This window comes from Phascolarctos cinereus, unplaced genomic scaffold, assembly GCF_003287225.1.
Source record: "Phascolarctos cinereus isolate Bilbo 61053 unplaced genomic scaffold, phaCin_HiC Scaffold_5;HRSCAF=322, whole genome shotgun sequence".
In the NCBI taxonomy this organism is placed as follows: Eukaryota; Metazoa; Chordata; class Mammalia; order Diprotodontia; family Phascolarctidae; genus Phascolarctos; species Phascolarctos cinereus.
This window is the reverse complement of record NW_027555958.1, coordinates 27,491,572-27,517,579: the sequence shown is the minus strand read 5'-3', so window position 1 is coordinate 27,517,579 and position 26,008 is coordinate 27,491,572. Positions and strand designations below refer to the sequence as shown.

The following is a 26,008-nucleotide window of genomic DNA, read 5'->3' as shown; positions in this document are numbered from 1 at the left end:
AATTATCTATTGTATGCACCCCATAATTGCTCAGTAATTATTCACTTTCCTCCTGGGAAAACTGCAGTTATCCTTTGCCTGGAAACATCTCTAGGGAAGATGTAGTGACTAACTTAGAAACGGGCATCTGCTGCTGCTGTAGCCTTGACTTCCTCTATAATCTATGGAACGATAAAGTCATCAGTGCTTAGAATCACTGACCAGAGCCTTAGCTACAATGGTGGCACATTATCACATTTCTTCTTGCTGTCAACTAGAGGACCATTTTTCAGATACTAACGTTACTCTTGGGCGGACAATGTACAACATGGAGCTACAGCTGTATGTCTGTCCTTTCGTTTCTGCTCAGAAGTGTTTTAAAATGAAATGGAGAGTTAAAAGAAACGTAAACATATGAACACTGGAGTCTGTTGGGGGGGGGTGGGGGTGGCTTGAGTTCTGGAAAGAGAGCCTGAAGTCAAAACATGTCCTAGACTGTCTACAGCAAGCCCTGGTAATTATATGATAGTGCAAATGGGAAAATCTAATTAGAGGTAATTGACAGACTAGGAGACCATTTAGCCACCAGTTCAAGTTAATGAGGATTATAGCTCATTATGGTAGGAATGACATTGTATGTAATGTGTTCGTTATTTTACACTGCAAAATGGGGTAGTTTAATTGACATTGTCAGAACTCGTGGAATAGTGGTTACTAATTTAAGAGAAACCTTGGATTATAAGAATTTTTCTTCATTCATTCATCCAGCTACTCAGCAAAAATCTGCATAGCCTAGACCAGAGGGGTCCAGCATGAAGCCAGCAGGCCACATGTGGCCCACATGGGGCCCCGAATATGGCCCCAAACCAGATGAAAATGTAGTTCCTATCAGATTTCAATGTGTTGATGTATTAATTATATATATATACATATATAAATATATATATACACATATAAGACATATGTGGTTTTCTAAGTTAATACGTGGCCCCCAGGAATCTTTATGTACAGTTTTATTCTGAGTTGCGTTTGACACTACTGGTCCAGCCTGTAGAAGAAGGAGGCGTGTTTAAACAAAAATCAAGAGGTCAGTAGAAGAAAGATCACACAACCCAACCCTCATTTTGTAGATTAGGAAACTGAAGGCCAAAGAGGTCCCCTGGCTTGCCTGAGCTAACATGTTGGCGGAGTCAGCCGAGCGCAACACGCCTTCCTAAGGTCATCTGTGAAGTGGGGAGGCTGGAGGGGATTCTCTCTAAGGTCCACCCCACGGAGCTCTACAAAGGTGCACAGAAGTCCTGGCTGAGTCGGCTGGCTAGCTCTCCAGTCAAGAGGCATTCAACTGGAGTTCCAATGACAGGAGGAACATAAGCTTGACTGGCGTTCCGGGGAGATGATCCCAACTGTTGGGAGTTCTCCTGCCATGTTGAACAGATCGTTTGCTTTTTGACAATTGAAACCTACAAAAATGATGTGGACATAACACAGAGTGTTTTCTTCAGGCAGTGATGCATCACTTGGACCTCTCCTTGGTCTCTTCTAAAGCTTTCATGAGTTATTATAATTTATGCAAACCCCATATAGCCACCTAATTCCAGGCCCTGGATAACCAAGCTTAAAGCAGCGGCTTTCCACTCTGTCTTACAGTTTCCTGGGAAACACTCTTAACTTCTGACATCCAAAACTGTGGATTCTAAGGTGTTTCATGTTTGCTTTTTGTTTTTCTTCTGGGGATGAAGGTGAGAAGGTAATTAAAACTAAACAAATAACAAACCTTCCAGAGGTAACTCAGCATCTTGAAAACAAAGCACTTTCAGGAGCATGGAGGTAGGGGCCTTGCAAAAGCAGCTGGTAGCATGTCCGACTGAGGCTGCCTTTACTACAAGGTGCAAATGTAGTTTGTCATTGGGGAAGGAGCACTGAACTGGGAGACAGCTGGCCTGAGTTCTAGTCTCTTTTCTGCCACTATCTGAGCAACCTTGAAGAACTAATCATTTCTTGCTCTGCATCTCAATTTTCTCATCTGAAAAATGGCAGTGTTGGGACTAGGTGACCTCTAAGAGTTTTCGGTAGAGGATCAAAGTCATTTTCACAATGAGAGATCAGATTTAAGATGCAAATTCCACTGAAAGAAAGAACACAATGACACACTGTCTCATGAAGTTATAAATGAGTCGTACCAGATACTTTGCTGAGAACAGATGGCGTCAGGAGCAACAACCCAGGACTCCTGTGTCACGCCCTGGTCTCTGTGACATCGTCCCCTCAGCCTAGTGAAGAGGACACTTGAGGAGCCTACCTACAAAGATGGTGATGCCTCCCAGGCTTTGCTGCTCCCAATCAATCACAGTGGCCATGAGGTCTGTACCCACCTCTGACCTCTGGAGGAGGGCCAGCTTGGCCCAGCTGGGGCTACTACTTAAGGGCCCACCAAAGCTGAAATCCCACCTCTTTCTGTTTGTCAAAGGTAAACACTGACAATCAGGGTGTTTAAAATCACTCAATTGAAGTTACTATTTATACTGAAATGCCATGGCCTGAGATAATTCATTCACACCGGGCCCATGGAGCTCTTTTTAAAGAAGTAATCCTACCAGGTCTTCAGCACTCCAACAATGATCCCAAAGACCAGGATGTTGACTAAAAGAGTAAAATCCTTTCAGAATGTGCTACAAATATAAAATAGTCAGATCCCATGAGGAAGATAAGGAAGTATTTCTTTTCTAATCACCCGGTAGTAAATTTAGGCCTGGAGGCATGAACACAGGACACTTTCATCATTTTCTCCCTTGATTCTGCCAATAAAAATTAGGCCCCTCAAAGGAAGGAGCTGTTGGCCAAGTTCACCATGCAAGATCCACCAGTCAAAAGTCGGGGGGACCTTCCAATTTCAGTATTTTTCCACATTCCTCCTGTTCCAAAACCTCCAAAGTCTCCACAGAGAATGTTCTTCCTTCAGTAAAGGGAAGCCAAAAGAAGCAAAAAGAGAAAATAAGACCTTGTCCATTAATTCATTCCACCCTAAGCAGGTACCAAAGAAAATCCTGAGGATACATTTATAGGTGGGGCACCATGCTATAGGTGGGGCTAGCTGCAGCACACACACACACACACACACACACACACACACACACACACACACACGCTGCTGACACAGGGTAAGCAGTTACCAAGGGACCTTCCTTTCTTGCAATAAAGATGAAGTGGGACTGGGGCATTTGGATAAATTCATCCCATCCATCTCCCAATATTTCACGATCATTAAATAATCATTCAGAAAACCTTATACATGGGTCTGCCTGCTGCTCCAGCACACATTTCTACAAAAAAGCAGCCAAGTCAAGTGAATTCCTACTGAATCTGTAAACCAACAGTTGACCCTGCTCAGACTGGACCTTAAAGTGCCACTGGCCCACTGTGAAGGGACTTTGCCACAGTGATGGATTTTATTCTATGATCATTGACCAATTTTCAGTTTTCATCCACCAGAGCCCAAGTGACCTAGAGCAACAGAGAAGCCAAACACTGACTAATGGTGTTTGCTATGGTGAAATGAAAGCAAAGACTGTCTAGGATTAAATCCCAGCCTCCACACAAGACTCTAAACTAAATAAATCCATGAATCGTCTTCTCCTTTTCACACCCTCCTGAAGGCCTATGCTGATGCCTCCACAGTATCCTGAGTCCTGTAATAAATAAACCTGTCCTGGCCGGGATTTGGCAGTCACTTTATTTACACAATAGAGGTGTTCTTGGAAAAGTTGTATGCTTGGTTCTCTCTTAAATATATTAGAGGGAGCTTATGTAAAGGGACCCGAGATCAGTTGTTCTCTTTGAGTAACGTGAAGACCCACATCGGGCTGAATCAGCTTTGGCATGTTTTGATGCTCACATACCAGAACGAATGGAAGCGGCAACTCACGGGTACAGTCAAGATGTTCACCTTTTTGGAAATTCCAAAGGAAAAGAGAGTGAGCTGGAACTCAGTCACATCCACCATTTGCTTGCCCTCCAAAGGCATCCATGATTAGAAAAGTTATCAGGAAAATGATGACAGGGGATGAACAGCTGCTTCTAGGAGAGCTTTAACCGGGAGGGTGAGAGGACCTCTGGGCCTACCCAAGGAACATCAGCAGATGTGTTTGTTGAATTTAATGTGGGGCGGGGGAGGAAATGGTGAAAATCTATTAAAAATGAGCATGCATTTGTCCACTACAGCCAGAACTACAAGGACAAAGGGCCCCTTGGAAACCTGGCCCAATAAAAGAAAGCCGTCCAGCACACAGGGAGCTCCTTGTTACAGAGGCCCAGTGAGTTCCAGAAGCTGGTCTGAAATTTGCTGTGTGGTCTTGGCCAAGTCAGGAACCTCTTGCAGCCTCCATTTCCTTCTCTGAAAAATGAAGGGACTAGCTGGAGGATTTCTAAGGTCTTCTCAAAAGCTCTATGATCCCATGCACTAGGCATTAATGGCAGGAAACACAACTGCCTTTAAGCAGCTGGCCAAGTTTAGGAAAGACGAGGCCTCAATGGCTCTGGAGAGAAGCTGGGGTGTACAAGGTGCTCCCAAAAGCCGTGATGCAGTTTGAGGCCACCCAAGCTATTCAAGCTGGAAACTGTGGCGAGACGTTTGGGGTACCCCGTAAGAGCCAGCTGACCGACGTGGCGGATAGCGGGCTGGCCAGCCTGGCTTCAAGTTCAGTCTTCATCACATAACTAGCTGTATAACTCGTCTCTAATTCAAGGAGTCCTACCCTGGCAGAGGGAGTCTCCACCCTGACAGTTGCCAGACTCTCACAGGCCCAGACCAAAGATGAGGAAAGGTTATTGCTAGGGAGGCTAACCCTACGGCAAACACTTCCCTTGGGGCCTCTGCTGGCAAAAGGGTCCTGGCTTGTATGTAGATCATGGGACTGACCTGATATAACAATGTCTGTGCTTAACCTCATTGATCTTACAAAAACAGAAACAGGTCTAATAGTTCAATTCTATGTTTGCCTTGTGGGGCTTAGTAACTTCTCATGTGCTTTATGTCCCCAACTAAGCTGAATTCCCTGAAGTAACAGCCTGTGTCTTCTACCTCTGTAACATCCACAGCACCAAGATGGTGCAGGCCCTCAGCACGCAGCTGCCGGATGAGTGAAACTCAACCGTTTGTCACTAAAGATTGGAGGGGCTGCTGCCAAAGAGAGTAGGGCGAGACACGGTGAGAAACAGACAACTTTTCAACTCCAGCACTTCCCACAGATTTCTTCTCTGTAAAGAGAAGCAAACACACACCTACCATTCCGGACACTTCCGTGTAGGCTGTGCTTTCGAGCCAGGACACCCTGGACAGAGAGAAAGTCCAACCCTCAGGTTACCGTAACTAGGACAGGGCTCATACTCTTTCAGAAACCACACTGTTTGTTCCTTGTAAACTGTTCTTTGCCCTTGTTTACCACACCTGGGAGAGATTTCCCAATCTAGAGAATGGCTCAAGTCCTCTTCTCCTCAGACCGGGTGAATTTGAAAGCTCTTCAAAAGTGAAAGCCAACAAGTCTGGAGGAAATGAGGGGTTAGCCCAAGACTGCCCACATTTTCCGTGAGATGAGTCATATTTAATGGAAGTAACCACTTCTGTCACGATCTCGTATCGGGGTGTAATGATTAAGCAATAAGGAGAACATGGGGACGTTTTCCAGTTGCTGGATCTAAGGGTTGTTTATTTCTAATGTACTACAACTGTAAGATTCTAGGAGCCTTGGGAGAAAACGTGGATTTCAATTCCAGTATGCCCTGGGAAGATGGGCAGTCATGAAGTATATGATGGTGTAGTCAAATGAGGTGAGCTCCGGTCTGAGGCAGCTGAGGTTTTCAAAAACAATGTGCTGACTCAGGCAGTTACACTTTCAGGCTCACTGTGCAAAGAGCCGGCCTCCAGGCCTGCTGCACCCATCCTGGGTGCTGCAGAACGCCTCACTCCCCCAGGAATGAGGGGAACTGTTCCTCCTGCCCCTTCCCAGGGCTGCGCTCCTCGGGCACCTCGTTTCACATGTGGCCGCATGAATCCTTGGCAGCAATTTTGAGGCATGCCTCCCAGTTTTCTCAAAATGGGGGGAGCTCGGGATCAGGAGAGCCAAGGAGGCCGCACCCAGGGACAAGAAAGAGCTCGCCAACGCACAGGCCTCTAGACTGGGACGACAGCTCTCACACTTATTTCTTTCTTGTTTCTTTCCCTGAATGATTTTATGCCACATCTGCCATGTCCAGCCACAGTCAGAGAGAGAAAACCTCCTTGTCTGCACTATGCTTGTGCCTTCTGAAATCCTTTCCAAAGCCACAAAGCAAGACAGAAGCAAATGCCACTGTCACATGGAGTCAAACCACAGAGTCGTTCCCAAGGAAGCCAAGAACATTGCGACTTGCTTTACTTTGTTCAGCAGAATGTAGGAAAAAATGCAATGTCAACTGCTTGGGGAACCTCAAAATACCATTTGCACATGAATCTCGGTTTACAAAATGCTAACTTGGTTATTGTGCAAAGGAGAAAACTATGAATTACCAATTTTCCTGACATTCACAAGGCTGGGGACTAGACAGTTGCAATAAATTAGCATATTGTCTTTCACATATTGAAGAAAGCCCTTCCACTCGCCTCTCCTACACCCTCTCCCATGGGTTTGAGCATCTCTGTCTCCAGAGATTGGCAGAAAAAGTCTGACTCAGGTACATGGAAGAGGGTGAATGAAAGTTCTTCCTTTATTACAAAAGAGATGACATGAAAGAGAAAAAAAGGAGTCAGAACGTCCCCTTCAGTCCTAAGGTTATAATGAGAAAGCGAAATCAGAGCAACAAGTCTGAAAAGGGCATCACTGCCAAGCAATAGTGTTAACCTTTCAGAATGGAAATGTATTTGGTGGTTAAAATGAAGGAATTAAAAGGAAGGAGAACAAAGAGAAATGAGAACAGTGAGAAAAGGTGAGGTGCTGATACGCATGAGGAAGAAAACAATGGCAAAACCCAAGGATCTTGAATGTTTTAATCAAGCAGAACTTTGGTAGACCTAGACTGATGTCTAGCTAAATCACACTCACTGCTCTGCCCCAGGAACTACTGTCTCCTTCCTAAAGTAACCATTGGTAGCTGACATTTGTAATGGTAGCTAACATTTATACAGCGCCGACTACATGCCAGGCACTGTGCTGAGTACTTTATAAATATTATCTCTTTTGATCCTCACAACCACCCTGGGAAGGCGGTGCTATCATTATCCCCATTTTACAGATGAGGAAACTGAGGCAAACAGTGGTTCAATGACTTTCCCAACGTCACATAGCTAGTAAGTGTCTGTGGCTGCATTTGAACTCAAGTCTTCCCAACTCCAGGCCCAGTACTCTAACCACTGCACCACCTAGCTACCTAGAACCAAGATGAAAGTACTTTTTCGGAAAGACATGAATATGAATCAGTAAAAGAAAGGGGAGTGGGATTTCAATTTGTTGTCATTCCTCTCTTGCCAGGTGTTGACATGAGTGTCTTATACTCCTGCAAACACCATAACTAGGCGGTCAAATCCAGGCAGCGGCTGCACTTGAGAAGGGCTTCACTCCCAACCCAGATGTTTATGCAGACTGATGATGCATCAGACATGACACTGACCACATGGCCTTCAGAGTGAGCCCCCCTGCCAGGAGCTGGGCAAAGGTCACTGCAGGTTTTTTCTTTACCAAACTTCTTGGGGTGTACAGCTTCTCCAGATGTCTGACAAGATGCAGCCACGGAGTGATGGAAGGCAGGCTCTTGGGAAAGTTCTTAAGGGTTCAGAGACCCAGAAGAATTAGCCTCCAACTGAAATGAGAGCTCTCCTGCAAGACGTCATTCTACAAATGTAATTTTCTGGTCAAGATGAGCGTACGGTTTTATAAAACAAAACAGGGAGAAATTTCAAGGCCCACATTGAGATAGAACCTCTCAGAAAACTCTTCAAGTCTCACTTACCCTTCTTGTGTTTTCAAGAATTTTGGGGTCAGGCTTTCCGTAACTAGGTGGATTGGCATGTGGGTCGTATCCGAGCTTGGCCAGCATGGGAGCGATCACCGCCATGTCCTGTAAGACATCCGGGGGTATCTTTCCAACCCACTTTGATAGTGCTGCCACATTGACCGGTTTGATGACTTGGTCTGTCGACCTCTCTACCCTGAAAACAAAAGAACATGGATGAATGTTTGTTTGGAACATTAAAAATCAAAGGGAAATGACTGGTTACTAAGCTATGGGGAACGTAGGCACCGAACCAGTCAGCTATTGGTTGTTTTTGAAAATGTCCTAAGGCCAACTGATAGGCAACATGGCATTCAGAGTATAGCAGCTCTGAAAGCATGGTCTGAGAACCCCCGACAATCCCTGAGCCGTTTTCAGGCGGTTCACTTGGTGAAAGCTGTTTTTATAATGATACTAAGTTGGTAGTTAACCTAGTAAAATACTCCTCCCTTTTCCAACCACACATCTGTGTGAGACCAGATTTTCCTCATATACTTCAACCACAATATATCTCAACAGACCAAATGCAGAAGCAGATGTGAGAATCCAGCTGCCTTCTGTTAAGCCATATGCTAAAGAGATTTGCAAAAATATGTAAAACAATGCTACTAAATTTGTTTTGGAAAATATAGTTATTTTTCATAAACATATTTTATGTTGCTATGTAATGGGTTTATTATTGTTCTTTTAAAAATGCATCCTTTTAAATTTTTAATATGGTAATTGTTGATAGATCTAACCTACATAAACAAAAACCCTTTGGGATCCTGAGACCAACAAATTGGAGAACCCCTGGCCTGGTGGAAAGAGAGCTCTGTGTCAGAACTTCTGGGCTGAAGTCTCATCTCTGACACATACTGATCGTGTGACTCTAGACAAGTCACTTAACCACTCAGTGCTCTGGGCACCTCCATTAAGACTACCAGTTGCAGAGAAAGTGCCCCTCCGTATTGGTAGACACCCTTCTCCCTACACTGCTTCCTACACTGATGAAAATCACAGGGCCTGTCAAAAAATGAAATGAGCAACTGAAGCTGTTGGCAATCTCAAACTTGTAGAAACAGGAAAAATGTAACAAGTAAAAACATCTGCACAAACTGTGTTGACATTTTAATTATATCTAGAGAATCAAAGCACAATAGATAAGGTTGCTAATGAAAACACCAGGTTACTCTGCTGCAAATGTAAAACTGCAGATTCCCTTCCTTCTGCTAGATTTCTATAGCTATATTTCTTCGGGCAATCATTACCTAAGGTAGAAAAGTCAGAGCCAATTAGAAGATTCAGAGTTGGCTGGTTTCTGCTAATTTGATGTTTACATCCTGCGGAGGCCCAGTACAATGACTTCCCTTTGCACCCAGTTAGAACCAGGACTATAGAATTTTATCCAGTAGCTTAGTAACCTAATGATAGAAAACTGCTGAGTTGGGGGATCACCTCTGTGAAGGAAGGCAGAGGGGGCAGAGAAGAATTTGGAGAGCGGAGGCCCTGACACAGTGAATACACAGAGGGTGCTAATGAGAACTTCATCCCATCCTACAAACAGGAAGATTCATTTCAAAGACATGTTCTGTTAAGAGCTAATGACATTGTGATTTGGTGTAAGTCTGTGCCTTTCCTTGGCTAGTAATCATTAACGCCTTTCCGACAAGGCCTTTCTTTAAAAGAGTTTCATAAAAAATGAGCGATAGAGAAAAGAAGATGCCAGGAACTGGTAGGGGAGGAAAAACACCTCTATAAAATTAGCCGGTGCACCTCCCCCCAGAGAGGACTTCCACCAGACAATGATTAAATGGAAGAAATGGGGCAGAAAGTACCCCACAAAGGGCAGTACACAGTTCATAAAGCCACCAGGGCTCCAGAGGGGTCATTTCAGTGCCCATGGGAATAACCCCCAATGCTAAGACATGAATATTTCTCAGCCCCCATGGGATCACTGTACTGTAGGCCTACTGTGGGATTTTTAATCTTGACTTGTGATTTCACTGGTGTGGGGACTCCCAGTACGGAAAATCCCTTTACCAACTGCTCAGCAACATCCAGGCATTGAGACTTGGAGAGTGTCCTGGGGGGACTGAGAGGCTAAAGGACCCAGCTGGCTCATACAACGCAAGTGGGTCAGAAGTAGGACTTGAACCCAGAACTTTCTAACTCTGAGGCTGGCTCTCTAGCCACTATACCACACTGCCTCCTTCTACAGAGCATGGGTTCTTAACTTTTTCTGAGCCCTGGGCCCCCTACCTGCACCCCTTTGCTTTGGTGGACAGTCTGGTCTATGAGCCCATTGACTCCTTCTTAGAAGCATGTTTTTAAATGCATTAAATAAAATGCATAGTATTATAAAAGGAATGCAATTATTTTGAAATATAGTAACCAAATATATTTAATAATAATGAACTAAATTAAATACTTACTTGGTATTCATATACCAATTTAACAATAATAAAATGCCTAATGATATATATTTTAAGTTCGCGGTCCCCAGGTTAAGCACCCTTGATATAGAGGATATGGCCTATGCCTTCAAAGGAGCTCATAGTCTAAATGGGGAGATTAATAGATGTGAAAATACTATAGAACCAGTCGTATTGAATCAGTTGCTTCTGCCAACCAACTCTCTGATTTTATGCATCTTTACGTGTATACGACATTACATAATCACACGGTGTAAAGGATCCACACACATGTGGACTGTCATGTGCAAGAAGCCTTGAGGAGGCCGGTGTAGCTGGATTTCAGGGCACCCGAAGGGAGTAAATGACTAGACTAGAAATGACTAGAAAGACTGGAAGGAATAAGGAAATACAAGAGTTTATTGACATGGTCGATAAACCATGGAATGACATGGTCAGACCAAATCAATTTGGCAGCTTCTAGACTGGAGTGGAGAGAGCTTTGAGAGGCAGGGAGCCCAATTTTAGAAGGCGGAGGGCCTGAACGAGGGTGGTAGCTGTGTGAGTGAAGAGAAGGGGACATAAAAAACAGGAGATGTTGTGAATGTAGAACAAAGAAGATCTGGCAACAGACTGGCTATGTGGGCTAAGAGTGAGGAGTCAAGGATGACACTGAGGCTGTAAACCTGGATGATGAAGAAGATGGTCACATCCTCTGGAGGAACAGGGAAGTTTAGAAGAGCGAAAGGCAATGAGTTCTACTTTGGCCAGAAAAGCAGAGAAAAGGAAGACAAGTGAATTGATACAGAGTCAAGTAATCAAAACCAGAAAAAACAATCTGCACAACTACAACAATTCAAATGGAAAGACAACTGCAATAAAACAAACAAAACCAAAGGCTGCAAAATTGGAATGACTTCGGTTGGCCCTAAAGAAGAAATACAATCTTCCTCCCTCCCTTCTTGGCAGAGGGAGGGAACCAAGGGCGTGGAACATGCATATAACGTCAGACTTTTCTGATATGGTGGTTATTTTCCTGAACTTTTTTTTTTACTTTCAAAAAATGAATACTTCTTAGAAGGGATGATTCTCTGCAAGAGGGTGAGAGAGGGGTCTAGTGGGAAACACAGGTAACGTGAAAACAAAAGATATCAATAAAATGCATCTTAAAATAGCACATAATGAATGGGTACTGAGGGCAAGAAGACCGACAGCAGCTCAGAGACAAGAGAAATCAGTATGGGATGTCCTGTCATGTCCCAGTAAAGGGACTGAACACCACCAAGAAAAGTATCCTGAAGCAAAAACGAGGAATTGTCCCCATCGAGCTTCCTCAGAAGCCTTTGCCTTTAGATTGACAGAGGCCTCCCAGGAAGCTCTTCTCAGAATCAGAGCAGGGAAGGACCTCCAAGACCACCTAGGCCAGCATGTACAAGCCTGAACCAAGAATACCCAACTGTCACTCATCCAACCCTCTTGAGCCTCCAGTGAGGGGCCGCCCAATACGTCCCAAGGCAAGCTGGTCCAGCTGGGGGCAGTTCTGATTGTTACTTGTTTCCTGGAAGGAAAAATGCACTTAGTTCTACTATACTCCAATTCAATTCAATAAGCATTTCCTAAGTGCCTGCTATGTACAACTTCTGGGGACTGAGATGGGAGGAGAAGAGTCTTTCCCTTTAAAGGCACATTTATTTATTATAGCACTTTTAAGGATGGCAGCATGCTTTACATGGGTTACTAAGCATCTGTGGTAACAGTCCAGGCAACAAGGGATGAAGACCTAACACTGGCAGGAGCTGTGTGAGTAAAGAGAAAGCGTGTGGCGGTAGAAATGGCAAGATTTGGCGACTATCTGGCTCAGTGAATTACACTAAGGCTCTGAACCTCGTAGGCTTGTGAGATGCTGATAGCTTTGATAAAAGGAGGCAACTCTGGTTGAGTCGAAGATTTGGATGATGTGATAGACAGGATGAAAACAAGCTTTGCTCTGGACATAGAGAGTCAGAAATGTCTCCACAACATCCTGAATGAAATAGCTAATAGGGAATTAGTTGGTGATCGGGCTGGATATATAGATGGGTGAGTCATCTGCATAGACATGACAATTAAGTCCATGTCAGTTGATTAGATTACAGAGAGGGAGAAGGAAAGGGAGGGAAGAGGCAGGGAGAGACACAGAGAGAGAGACAGAGGAAGAGACAGAGAGAGAGAACCAGGCAAAAAGTGGTGTCATGAAAACTCAGGGAGGAGAGAGCCTCCAGGAAAAGAGGGTGCTGAGCAATGCCAAATGCAGCAGAGAGGTCAAGCAGGATGAGGACTGAGAAAAGAGCACAGGATACGGCAATTCCGAGATCACTCATGGGTAACTTGTTGAATGAATGAAATCTCGGTAGATCACTCTGAAACAATGATTGGGGCTACTCTGTCATTAATCAAGTAAGAAGCAGATCTGTAATTAGAGATGAAGACTGAAAAACACAATTCTCCACGTGCTCATCATTCTCCCCCTATGAACACTCCCCTCCTGCTGGATCTCCCTCCTCCTGGAATTAAAAATGAGAGCCCTGTCCACCCCCAATGTTCTGTTCTTGGCCTTCCCTTTCTATACTTGTTCCCTTGGGAGTTCTCAACTACTCCCTTAGGTAAAATGATCATCTTTATGCAGGTGACTCTCAAATTTTATTTCAACCCCCAATCTTCTCTAACACTTCTGTTCTTTATTTCTAATTGCCCACTGGAGAGGCAGCCTGTATTAGTGGACAGGGCCCTAGACCTGGAGTAAAAAACACTTGGGTTCAAATCCTGCCACAGACATTTCTCAGGTGGGCAACTCTAGGCAAATCACTTCATCTTTCCGTGCCTCTGTTTTTTAATCTGTAAAAAGAGAGGGTTGGGCCCAAACACCTCTAAAGATATATTCCAGTTCAACATCTGAGATCTTACAATCCTATTCTCTCTGTGTGGGTGTCCTGCCAGCACCTTAAAGTCAACATGTCCAAGACTAAACAGATTTTAACTTAAAAAACCTGACCATTCCCCACGTGTTCTATTTCTGTTAAAGACCAAGGGAAAAGTCACCACGTAGATGAGAAAGGTGTAGGATCCAGGGATCCACCGTGGTATTGAAGGCATCACCATTCTATCAGTCAGCCTGGCTCAAAAGCTCTGGTCTAACTTTGATCCTTGCTTCTTCCTCATTCTATACATCCAATCAGTTGCCAAGGCCTAGTGAGTCTATCTCCATGACATATCTTACATTTACTCTAACTGTATCCACGAATTCAGGCCCTTGTCTCTTCTCACCCAGGTTATTGCAATGGCCTTCTAACTGATCATCCTGATTCCCAGTCTATCCCTGTGCCAATCTGTCCTTCACCCTGTTGCTATAGTCCTTCCATGTTCCAATCCTGCCACTCCCCTGCTCAAAATGCTTCATGGCTTCCACTGCTTACCAAAGGCATTGAAGGCCCTCCACAAATTTAGCTCCAACTGACCTTTCCTGCCTTACAAAATTCACCTTCAAGGGAGCAGCTAGGTGGCACAGTGGATAGAGCACTGGCCCTGAAGTCAGGAAGACCTGAGTTCAAATCCAGCCTCAGACCACACACGTGACACTTACTAGCTGTGTGACCCTGGGCAAGTCACTTAACCCCAACTGCCTAAAAAAAAAAAGTCATCTTCAAGTGTGCCATGTCCTTGCCAAACTGAGTCACTCCTTCCAACAAGCATTTATTAAGCACCTGCCATATGCAAGGCACCATGCTACGTGCTGTGAGTATAAGCCAAAAAGAAAACCAGTCCCTGGTCTCAGGGAGCTTACTCTTTGTGGCCTGTACTCATCTTGTCACTGTCCATACTTGGAATGGCCTCCTTACAATCTCTGTCTCTAGATAGAGTTCTCCTTTTCTTTTCTTCAAGGCTTCATTCCATTATCTCTTCCTCCATAACTTTTTCCCTGAACCTTTGAAAGTGATCTCTCTTCTCAGATTTTCTCCTAACATTGCCAGCACCTCCTCTCCTCTGCTCTTACTTCCGTCTCCCTTGTATGATTTGTAGACATGCTTCTTCCTCTTTGACAGGAGGGTCTGTGCCATATCTATCTCTGTATCTGCAGTGCTAATAAAGGATGCACTTAATAGCTGTTCAATTAGTTTGAAAAGAAAGACTAAAAGGGAGCTGATCCCCTCTAAAGACATCTATTGTTGAAGCTAATTGAAATGGAACTTCACACTTACTGTATTAGTTAAGAAGCAAATAATGAGATTCTTCTGATTCTATCTCCAGTACATCTCACAGGGGGCCTTTTCTTCTTACTGCTGCCCTTGCATAGTCCCTCTTTCTTTACTTCTGGACTATTGCAATAGCTTCCTACCTGCTCTTCTCCCCTCAATCCATCCCTCCTTACACTGAGGCCTAATCACGTTACTCCTGTGCTCAAAATCCTTCAGGGGCTTCTCACTGACTACTGAACAAAACTGAATTGGCTTGGCCTGGCTACAGCTTGGCAGCAGACTTCTAGGCAACTGTGTTTCTAGGCATCCTTAACATGAATCTCCTCTATATCTCCTACAATCCGACCACTGGACTTGTGGCTGTTCTCTTTATGTATCACTATTCTGCTGTCTCTGTCTTTGCACACATCATTCATTCTTGTCCCCCCCTTCCCATCTCTGCTAGTTGGGATCCTGTGCATCTTGAGATACCCAGCTTCTTATGCCCTTATGATGATTTTCGTTTTAGTTGTGTGTGTGTGTGTGTGTGTGCGCACGCGCATCTGTGACTCTCCCCTTCCAGATCATGAATTGTCAGGATCATGTCCCCAACACTTAGCACTGAACTTGAGGTTATGGTAGACATGAAAAATATATGACCACAGTCCTTGACCTCAAGGAGCTTACACTCTAGTTGGAGAGTTGATCTCTAATTGAGAGGGATATAGAAGTAACATTCACATGACATCATTGCCTTATTAATAAGTGAGCCAATCCCTCAACAGAACTCCCAGTCAACAAAATTTCCCTCTCCTTTCTTTGCAACCTTCAAAGTGGCAGGTCAATCTCTTAAGGATTTACCAGGGAAACAAATTGTTTCAGTGAATGACCCAGAGGGGCAGTTCAGAGCAATCTACTCCTATAAGTCATTCATTATTCTTACAGACCTCCCATGCATCTTTGCTAAATGCTAAAGTCAGTCATATTGCCAAACCACAGGTCTGAGTTATGATAGGGAGAAACTGCCAGAAGAAACCAAATCCTTAGGAGCTAAAACCAAAGAGCTAGAAAAGGTGTGACATAAAATTTAGCCAACGGAGCGGACTGGCTAATGGAAGAATTATCCAGATATGGAGTAGACATTAAACTATCCAGACACACCAAAAAAAGGGTTTTGTAGGAACCATTTTTAAAGTGTTTAAGAACATTTTCTTTAAGATCATGCGAAACATTGAGGAGGATGACAGAAGATTGTGAGGTATAATTACTTTGAGAAACCATGAAAAAACAACTGAAGGGAAAAAATCCTGCAAAGGGTTTGATGTGACAGTCAGCTAAGGAAACATGGATGAAGCTAGAAGGAAGACAGATGAAAAGGAAAGGGATCTGTCCACATTTCTATACTCCTCCTATTCTGATTACTGATGAGAATGGTGCTGCCATATTGGACTTTGCCACACTATGGAAGGCAGGGGCAACTGGAACTTCACAACATGAAGCCTGGAAAAGCAGATGTTTACACCTGACCAAATAGATATAGCAGGAATCTGTGCTGCAGGTGACATGATTTTAAAAGCATTTGGCTATTAATTTTCAAGACATCTGAAAGAGTGGAAATTTCCAGAACAGAAAAGAAAATGAATAATACTTTTACCAAAAATAGTTGAAAGTTCAACTTGAGTTGAAGCCAATATTGACCCATTTGCCCACCTTCTCATCTCTGGTCAAATCTTTATAAGGATAGTTGGCATATGCATTGAAGGCATCCTGCACATAAACAGAAAAAGTAAATTGGAAGGGACTTTGAAGGCGATTTTTTACAGCAGGCCATGCCTTCATAGTCACACAAGGGCCCAAGAAATAAAAGAATATTTAATAATAGTAAAAGCTAACATTTATTAAGAGCCTACTATGTGTCAGGCACTCTGATAAGTGCTTTATACACATTATTTCATTTGATCCTCACAACAACTCTGGAAGTAGATGCTATTATTATCCCATTTTACAGTCGAGGAAACCAAGACAAAAAGAAGTTAAATGACTGGCCCAGGGTCACACTGCTAGTAACTGTCAGAGGCCAGATTTAAACTCAGATCTTCCTGACTCCTAATAGGCCTGATGCTCTATCCCCTGCACCACCTCGCAGCCCAAGAATACGAGCCAGGTCAAATCAAGCATTTATTAAGTGCCTGCTATGTGCCAGGCATTGTGCTAAGTGCTGAGGACACAGATATACAAAAAACAGCTCCTGCTCTCAAGGAGCTCACACAGTCTAATGATCACATGATGTCTCTTTGCTGACAGATGCTGCAGACAGACTGAAAGTGAGTTGGGTCCATAATGAAACAGGAGGAGGAAAAGCTGGGGCTAGATCTCTCTTGGGAAGGTGTCCAGTGATTTTGGTGATCCCAAGCTGCTCCCTGCTTCACATGCCTATCTAATATTCTCCTGGTGAGATTATATAGCTATGAATCATGGCGCATCACAATCTCAGAGGTGCCAACGGTGCAGGCAACTCAAAAGGCAAAGAAAACATACAAGCTCTGCATCAGCAGAGGCAGAATGTTACCTGCAGTGATGTGCATTTGAGAAGTGTCAAAAATTATCATTAAGGGGGCGGAGCCAAGATGGCAGAGTGAAAGCAGTGACTTGCTTGAGCTCTCCCCCAAATCCCTCCAAATACTCATAAAAAATGGCTCTAAACAAATTCCGAAGCAGCAGAACCCACAAAAAGACAGAGTGAAACAAATTTCCAGCCCAAGACAGACTGGATGATTGATCAGAAAGGTGTATTGCGCCGGGCTGGGAGCTCAGCGCAGCGTGGGTGCGCAGGCCGCAGCAAATCTGGAGCCGGCAGCTGTGGAGGTTTCCAGACTCCTCAATCCACGAATGCCAAACACAACTTAGAAGGTCAGTGGGAAAAGTCTGTTTCTGTCGGTGATGAGACAGGAAGGTGGGGTTTCAGCTCCATTCCCCAAGAGCATGGCCCTGGGGGGGCAGCTGCTTCCCGAGCTTCCAGCCCACAGACTGAGGGGGAATCCAGTGGCTGATCAGAGAGGGACTGCAGGGATCTCTTTGCCAGTGCTGAGGCAGGAATCTCTTGCTTTGCCCCTGTTTGGATCTGGGTCACAGTTCTGGGCGGCGGTGCTGGGGTGAGGAGGAACACTGGCGTGGTAGAGCTTGCAGCGGCTGTGCAGAGGAACCCTTCCTCCCAGTTACAGGACAGAAAGGAATACCTGTGGTCACAGGCCAGGAAAGGAGTAAACACCTCACCCCTTATCATACCACCTTGGAAGAACTGAAAATTTACAGGTCCCTACAAGTATCTCTGAAAACAGCTACACAAACCCCTGAAGCTTGGGACAATACATTCTCCACATTGGAAGCAGACTCTTACCTTAACAAAGAGTTTAAAACTCAAGTAATTGGCTGGGATCATGAGCAAGCAGCGCAAAAAGAGTCAGACATAAATCTTACTTTGGTGAAAAAGAAGATCAAAATATACAACCAGAAGAAGACAACAAAGTCAAAGCTCCTACATCCAAAGCCTCCAAGAAAAATATGAATCAGTCCCAGGCCTTGGAAGAGCTCAAAAGGGATTTTGAGAAGCAAGTAAGGGAAGTAGAGGAAAAACTGGGAAGAGTGAGATGCAAGAAAATCATGAAAAACAAGTCAACAGCTTGCTAAAGGAGACCCAAAAAAATACTGAAGAAAATAACACCTTAAAAAATAGCCTAACCCAAATGGCAAAAGAGGTCCAAAAAGCCAATGAGGAGAAAATGCCCTAAAAAGAAAAATTGGCCAAATGGAAAAGGAAGTCCAAAAGATTACTGAAGAAAATACTTCCTTAAAAATTAGAATAGAGCAATTGGAAGATAGTGACTTTATGAGAAATCAAGACACTGTAAACAAATCCAAAAGAATGAAAAATTAGAAAACAATGTGAAATATCTCATTGGAAAAACAACTGACCTGGAAAATAGATCCAGGAGAGAGAATTTAAAAATTATTGGACTATCTGAAAGCCATGATCAAAAAAAGAGCCTAGACATCATCTTTCAAGAAATTATCAAGGAAAACTGCCCTGATATATTAGAACCAGAGGGCAAAATAGAAATTGAAAGAATCCACAGATCTCCTCCTGAAAGAGATCCCCAAAGGAAAACTCCTAGGAATATTGTAGCCAAATTCCAGAGTTCCCAGGTCAAGGAGAAAATATTACAAGCTGCCAGAAGGAAACAATTCAAGTACTGTGGAAACACAATCAGGATAACACAAGATTTAGCAGCTTCTACATTAAAGGACCAGGGCATGGAATATAATATTCCAGGAGGGCAAAGGAGATAGGATTACAACCAAGAATCACCTACCCAGCAAAACTGAGTATAATCCTTCAGGGGAAAAAATGGTCATTCAGTGAAATAGAGGACTTTCAAGCATTCCTGATGAAAAGACCAGAGCTGAATAGAAAATTTGACTTTCAAATACAGGACTCAGTGGAACATGAAGAGGTAAACAGGAAAGAGAAATCATAAGAGACTTATTAAGATTGAACTGTTTACATTCCTGCATGGAAAGATGATATTTGTAACTCATGAGACCTTTGTCAGTATTAGGGTAGTTGAGGAAAAAAATTAATGTATGTATATGTAGATAGATAGATAGAGGGCACAGGGTGAGTTGAAGATTAAGGGGTCATATCTGGAGAATAAAATTAAGGGATGAGAGAGGATGATCGGAGAAGAAAGGGAGAGGTAGAATGGGGTAAATTATCTCACAAAAAAAAACAGAAAAGTCTCTCACAGTGGAGGGGAAACAGGGGAAGGTGAGAGGGAATGAGGAATCTTATTCTCATAGGATTTGGCTTAAGGAGAGAATAACATACACATTCAATTGGGTATGGAAATCTGTCTTACCCTACAGGAAAATAGGGGGAGAAGGGGACAAGAGAGCAGGGGGATAGAGAGGAGGGCAGATTGGGAAAGAGGGTAATCAGAAGCAAATACTTCTGAGGAGGGACAGGGTCAAAAGAAAGAATTGAATAAATGGGAGGGCAGGATAGGATTAAGGGAAATAGAGTTAGTTTTTCACAACATGTCTACTATGGAAGTGTTTTGCATAACTGCACATGTACAACCTATATTGAGTTGCTTGCCTTTTCAATGAGGGTGGGTGGGGAGGGAGGAAGGGAAAATTTGAACTCAAAGTTTTAAAAACACATGTTTTAAAAAAAATGTTTTCACATGCAACTGGGAAATAAGAAATACAGGAAATGGGGTACAGAAGTCTATCCTGCTCTACAGGAAAATAGAAGGGGAAGGGATAAGAGAAGAGGGAGGGGAGAGATAGAAGAGAGGCAGACCAGGGGAAGGGGTATTCAGAATGCATGCCATCTTGGAGTGGGGGGAAGGGTGAGAAATTTGGAACTCAAACACTTGTGGAAGTGAATATTGAAAACTAAAAATAAATAAATTTATATTAAGAAAAAAAATTATCATTAAAATAAATGTCTGACTGGCAAAGTGCACAGCTGGAACAGCCACAGAGCAAAGGGAAGGATAACAGAAGATGCCTTCTAGGGCTAAAAGCATCAGAGGAAGGCCTCCAGAAGGTCTGGTAGAGGCTCAATGGAAGACTGATGAACAGATGGGGATGGGGAGGAGGGTGTCACAAGGTAAGGGTCGAGAAGGGGGCAGTGTTCCCCCAAGGGTAAATGCCAACCTACCATTACTGCCATCAAAGAGATGGCTACTTCAAACTTCATAATGAAAGTATGAGCCAAAATCTATTCATGGTATGGTTCATTCTTCCTCTGTGGTGTACACATTAGCCTACTGCACTTTTTAGCTGTAACAAGACAGCTGCATGATACAGTTAACACATCACTAATCTGGAAGTCCCTTGTCCAACAATCTCCGTGATCCAGCACATCATGGAGAGCTTGAAAACAAACACAAAAGACCCCGGAGCATCATGGGAAGTCCTTACACAAAAGCTCACGCGCTCTCTCCCATGAGACTGTGGCATCCTTGAGAGCAGGGACCGGTTTTCGCTTTGTTTGCATCCCTGGAGCTCAGCATAGTGCCTGGCACACAGTAGGTACTTGATAAAAGCTTGCTGACTTGACTTGACTCCACTCAGATCCTCAGAGATGTCTTTTCTTCTCATACAATTCTAACAAACTTGGGATCTGCTTTCCAAACACCACAAGATGCTTGAAGCAATAAATCAGAGGGTGAGAACCGGCCACCAGAGGAAGGCACATTGACAACAGCAGCAAGCCATCACAGCCGCATGCCATTGTGGGAAACTCAGGAAAAAAACTGTCACAGCCAGACATTATTTTGGGAAAACTTCCCAGCATCCAAGACCTCATCTGGTGGTACCCTCTCCCCCAACAGGGATCACAACCCACCTGAGTGGACACCTTCACAGGTGTTGCTTGGAATGAACCAAGACAACTCATCCACTAGTGGCAAAGGTGATGACCCTTTCTCCAAAATTAGCCAAGGCCTCAGTTCTGTTGGGAAAACCTTTCTGGGAGACTTCTCTGCTGACATGATCCTCGAGAGCCCAGGGTCACCTTCACATCACAGTAAGGCACTAGAGCACTACAGCGGAGGGATCACATACACACGGTACTTGAGCATAAATTCCAAACAACATCTTGTGAAGGCGTCCCCTCAGGTGGGTGGCAATATGCACTGGGGAGAGGATATCACCAGATGAGATCCTGGACCTTGGGAAGTTTGGTCAAAGGTCCTCCAATCCCTTCTTCTGCCCGGGACTCAGTTTTCTTACCTGTAAGATGAAGAGGTTGGACTACTTGGCCTTTGGTATCCCACCACCTCTAGAGATAAGATTCTATAAGTAATAATGGTTCTAAAAATATTCTAAAGAAGCTAAAGACAGAGGGAAAGGGCTCATATGTACAAAAATATTTGGAGCAGCAGTTTTTGTTGCAGCAAAGAACAGGAAATAAAATAGCTGCTCATTTCCTGGGGGGATGGCTGAACAAACTGTGAAATATAAATGGAATGAATTTTACTTAACTACAAGAAATGATGAATGGGATAGGATTTGGAAAAACCTCAGAAGACTTGTTTGAACTGATTCAGAGTAAAGTTATCAGAACCAGAGGAACAATTTATACAGTGATGATGGTAATGAGAATATAAAGGAAAACAACTCTGAAAGACTTAGAAACTCTGACCATTCAGATGACAAATCATAGCAACATAGGAACTGATGATGCGGCATAGTCCCCACCTCTTGACAGAGAGGTGATTGACTAGAGGTTCAGGGTCAGGCAAACATTCTCAGATATAGTTAACTGGTGAATTTGTTTTGCTTGACTATATTTGTTATGACAGAAGACTTTTATTTGTGGGGGAAGTTGGAGGAGTGGAAGGGTAGCAACAATGATGCAAAACTAAAAAGACAAGAAAGATAAAAATGTCAATGAAACATTGAGAAAAATTACATTAGAGAGCAGAAAAAAGTTCAGAAGGGATACAGATAAGCAAGAGAGGCTGGATACAAGCATATTAAGTGTATTATATACTTTTAAAAATTGCACACAATAGAAGTTCACAGTTTCATATACTATTTTCCTTTTCTTGTCTTTGTAGATTGAAATGTTCATGCGTGAGGATATTTATTGAGTTCACAAAAACAAATGATAACAATAATGGTCCCAAGTCACTAAGTAAAGATTAAATTGTATCTAGAATGTTCTTTTTAAGGAGGGAAAGTGTGCAATCAATCTACCTTTGAAAGACTTCTATTAAAAAAAAAAAGAATAAAAAGTTTTGGTATTTAAAGGGGCATGCTTCAGTTATCCAGAAAATTCACTGATACAAAATAACAACTTTCTCCAGTGTGAGAAAAAAAGGAAGTGTTACTGAATATTAAATTTGATCTAACTTTCCTCTAAAACAGATGTAGCCATGTGTAAAATTATTCATAGGAGTACTTGATGGTCCTGATTTTCTTTCTGATTTGACAGTAGAACCAGAACCATTAGATTTCTGCTCCTTCATAAATATGGAGAGTTAAAAGGATGGATTCTTATTTCTCTTTAATTTTCCTTTTCTTCCAGAAGCAATATGAGCTCTAAAACTTTTTGTAAAAAAATAGCCAAAGAGAAGGAAGGAAGAGATTTTTTTAAAATACCTAGGTAAAAACAAAGATACAGAAAACCATTGGTCAAACTGGATAGAGGATGGTAAAAAGTGGGGTGGTGGTTAATATCTCACATCATACATTACAAAAAGCTCTAACTACATTTAGATAAATGATTTAAATATTTAAAATGACAATAAGAAAGTAGAAGAAAAAGAAGAGCCATTTCTCTCAACTGTGGAGAAGAAAAAAAATTTAACAAATAGAAAATAAATAGAAACAAAAAACAATGGATCTTATTCAACAAGGAAAGATTTTGTGTGATAAAAAGTAATATCTCTAAAAGAAAATGTGTCATAAATATATCAGATAAAATTCTGACATTGAGAATTTATAAGGAATTAATACTGCTAAGAAGATCTATTCCTCAGGGGGAGAAAAGGACATACATAGGACACTATACATACACATATGTATATATGTGTGAGTATATATAATACAGAAAATGTAGGGAAACAAGAAATGACTTTCATGTATGAAGTGACATAGAATAGCTGAACAAAAACTAACATATACACTGACTACAATGTAAGAACCCAGAAGGCAAGAGAGCTTAAAAAACATACAAAGAGCTTCAGATGGAGACCAAGAGGATATTGTTGTGAATTTTTAAATTCAGAAATAAATTTTTAAATTTTAAATGGTGAAATGTATGTGATATTTGGTCTTTTCTATAAGATCAAGAGATTGTTCATTGGTATTGGTTATGAATGCTGTTTGTAGTAAAAACAGCTACCAACACCTGTCAATTCTGTCTCCAAAACCCCACCCACATCTGTCTCATTTTTCATTTGCAGCCCCCTCCCCTCCCCACCTCCTCCCAGGCCCTTGCATCTATCACCTGGACCACTGGCCTCTAGGCTCTTCTAGCTTGCAATCCATCCGGCACATAACTGCCAAAACAGCCGTGCTATGACATAGATCTGAACATGCCACTTCCCTTCTTCTTCCTCTCATTGGCTGCTTCCCCTCAGATCCTCCATTTTCAAAAAAGCCCCCAGGTGAACCATGTCTTCAGCCTTCTTTGGGCTTTTTCCACTATATCACAGTAGCCTCCTCACCCTGGAGGTTCACTTTGCTCCTGGACCTCTCACACTGGACAGATAACTCTTACACTCCACCCCCTGGTGCCTTCCTACAATGCGCTGCTTCTTCACAGAAGCTCCACGTTAAGGAAAGCCCCAGGCCAGCCATGGCTTCACTCCTTTCTGGACTTTCTCTGCTGTTCTCCTGTGCAGATAACTTCTCCTCACCCCATTTCCAGCTTCCTTTCATGTGTGGTCTGCCCCTGTTAGAATGTAAGCTCCCATGAGTCTCTCTTTGGGCTCGTATTTGCATTCTCATTGCTCTACACGGTGCCTGGTACAACATAAGGAGTTAAATGCTTATTGACTTGACTTTGTAAAAATCTTCAGAGCTTGTGTGTGTGTGTGTGTGTGTGTGTGTGTGTGTGTGTGTGTGTGTGTGTGTGTGTAAGGGGAGAGGGGTCTTAGAGATCATATAGTCCACTCCTCATTTTACAGATGAGGAAACTGAGGTACAGAGAAGTCAAATGACAGGCCCAAGGTAACACAGTAGTGTCCAAGGCAGGATTTGACCCCAGGTCCTCTTTCTCCAGTCTATTTCTTTCCAGTATCCCACACTGCCTTTCTTTCAAAGCTTAAATAGAAACTTCTCATCCAGGCATTTAGAGGCGTAACAATCAGGTTCCAATATCCCTTTTTAGCCTTCTATTACATCACTCCTTTCTCCGCAGAGGGGATATGGCTGTTCATCAGTTTGGAAGAGCACTGAGTCATCGACTACAATCCTTCAGAAAAGATGAAGAACCATCGGCTCTGCCACTGTGCCCTAAGGTCTTCTAGGCCTCACCATCAGCCCTGCTACTTTGTCCTTTAGGCTCCTGGGCACTGTCAGCTGACCTGCTGATGCACCCTAAGGACCCACAGCTCTTCACCCTACTCATGTGCTCTTAGGGCCCCTTCCCCATACTATGGGATTGGAGTGTGAGCTCCTTGAAGGCAGGAGGTGGCTTTTTTTATCTTTGTACCCCACCATTTAGCTCAGTGCTTGACAAACAGCATTTAATACATGCTTCTTCATTCATTCATTCATTCATTCAGACATTGTAAATTCCAGAGACGTTATACCATTTGCTGTTCCTCAGATGCAGTGTGTGGTCTCCAGAGTCTGAGCATTTGTACCAGGCGCCTACTACGTTTGAATTATACCCTCAACACTGCCTTTCAGAATCCTTCTTCCTTCAAGGCTCAGCTCAGATGGGCACCATTTCCTCTGTGAAGCCTTCCTTAATACCTTCTCAAAATTTTTCATCTCTGTCCTCTCACTGTGTTTCCTGAATTACATTTATCTATATTCATGCCATATTCCCCATTAGAGTATAATGGATTATTTTGATATTGTCTTGGTATTATCAGTCCCTAGCATGGTGCCCTCCACATATTATACACTTAATAAATATTTGACAGACATCACAGAAAAAGACTGACAGAAATAAAGAAAATGGGAGAGGAAGACAGAGAGAGAAGAAGAAAGGGGAGAGAGAGAGAGAGAGAGAGAGAAGAGATTGAGATTCTTTCCTGAGTTAGTCACCTGCCATTAGATGGTCAAAGCCAAGGGCATCTTACTAGAAGGACTCCATGCAGCAATACATTCTTCCTTCAGTTGCTACAAGGAGAAGTTCAGGTCAAAGCAGAGTAATGATGAGGGCCAGCTCTGTTTCAGGTGCCTTGCCACAAAACAAAATCAAATTAGAGGCCCAGCCACAGCTTGGTGACAGAATCATCCCTGGCCATTAACCTGGGAGAGTTACAAATAACTGCCATGTTCTAGTTTTGAAGTTGATTTTGAACTGAAGATTTAGTCACAGAGGACACTGAAGATGGAATAAAGAGAACAAAACAACAGTGTAAGAAGTAGAGTCTGCTGTCCGGCGGTCAGGCCTGGCCCGTGGCTCTCCCTGGCCTCTCCCCTGGTTCTTTCTACCACCTGGGCATTTTCCTACTGATTCCAACCAGGGAATCTGAGGTTCCTTCCTCACACTCCTAGGATTCCTGGCTTCTCCCCTTTCATTCCTCATGTGCAATATCAGATACGCCGTCAGCCATTAAAGGGGTACAAATCTCTGGGTACAAAGATGCTGGTAGCCCTGCGTCGCAGAGGATTTGAAGCGAGATTTCCAAGGACCTCCTTTAGGTCAGG

General features: G+C 43.2%; 1 protein-coding gene across 4 annotated transcripts in view; it reads right to left on the bottom strand.

Annotated features, from left to right (window-relative positions):
• The window catches only part of TPST1 (tyrosylprotein sulfotransferase 1), a 118,338-nt gene that overhangs the window by 32,570 nt on the left and 59,760 nt on the right, over positions 1-26,008 (bottom strand). For all 4 annotated transcript variants that reach the window (XM_078154731.1, XM_021007009.2, XM_021007008.2 and 1 more), the window contains one exon: positions 7,957-8,155. In XM_078154731.1, the coding sequence (XP_078010857.1) occupies positions 7,957-8,155 (199 nt within the window). The remainder of the gene's footprint in view (positions 1-7,956; positions 8,156-26,008) is intronic.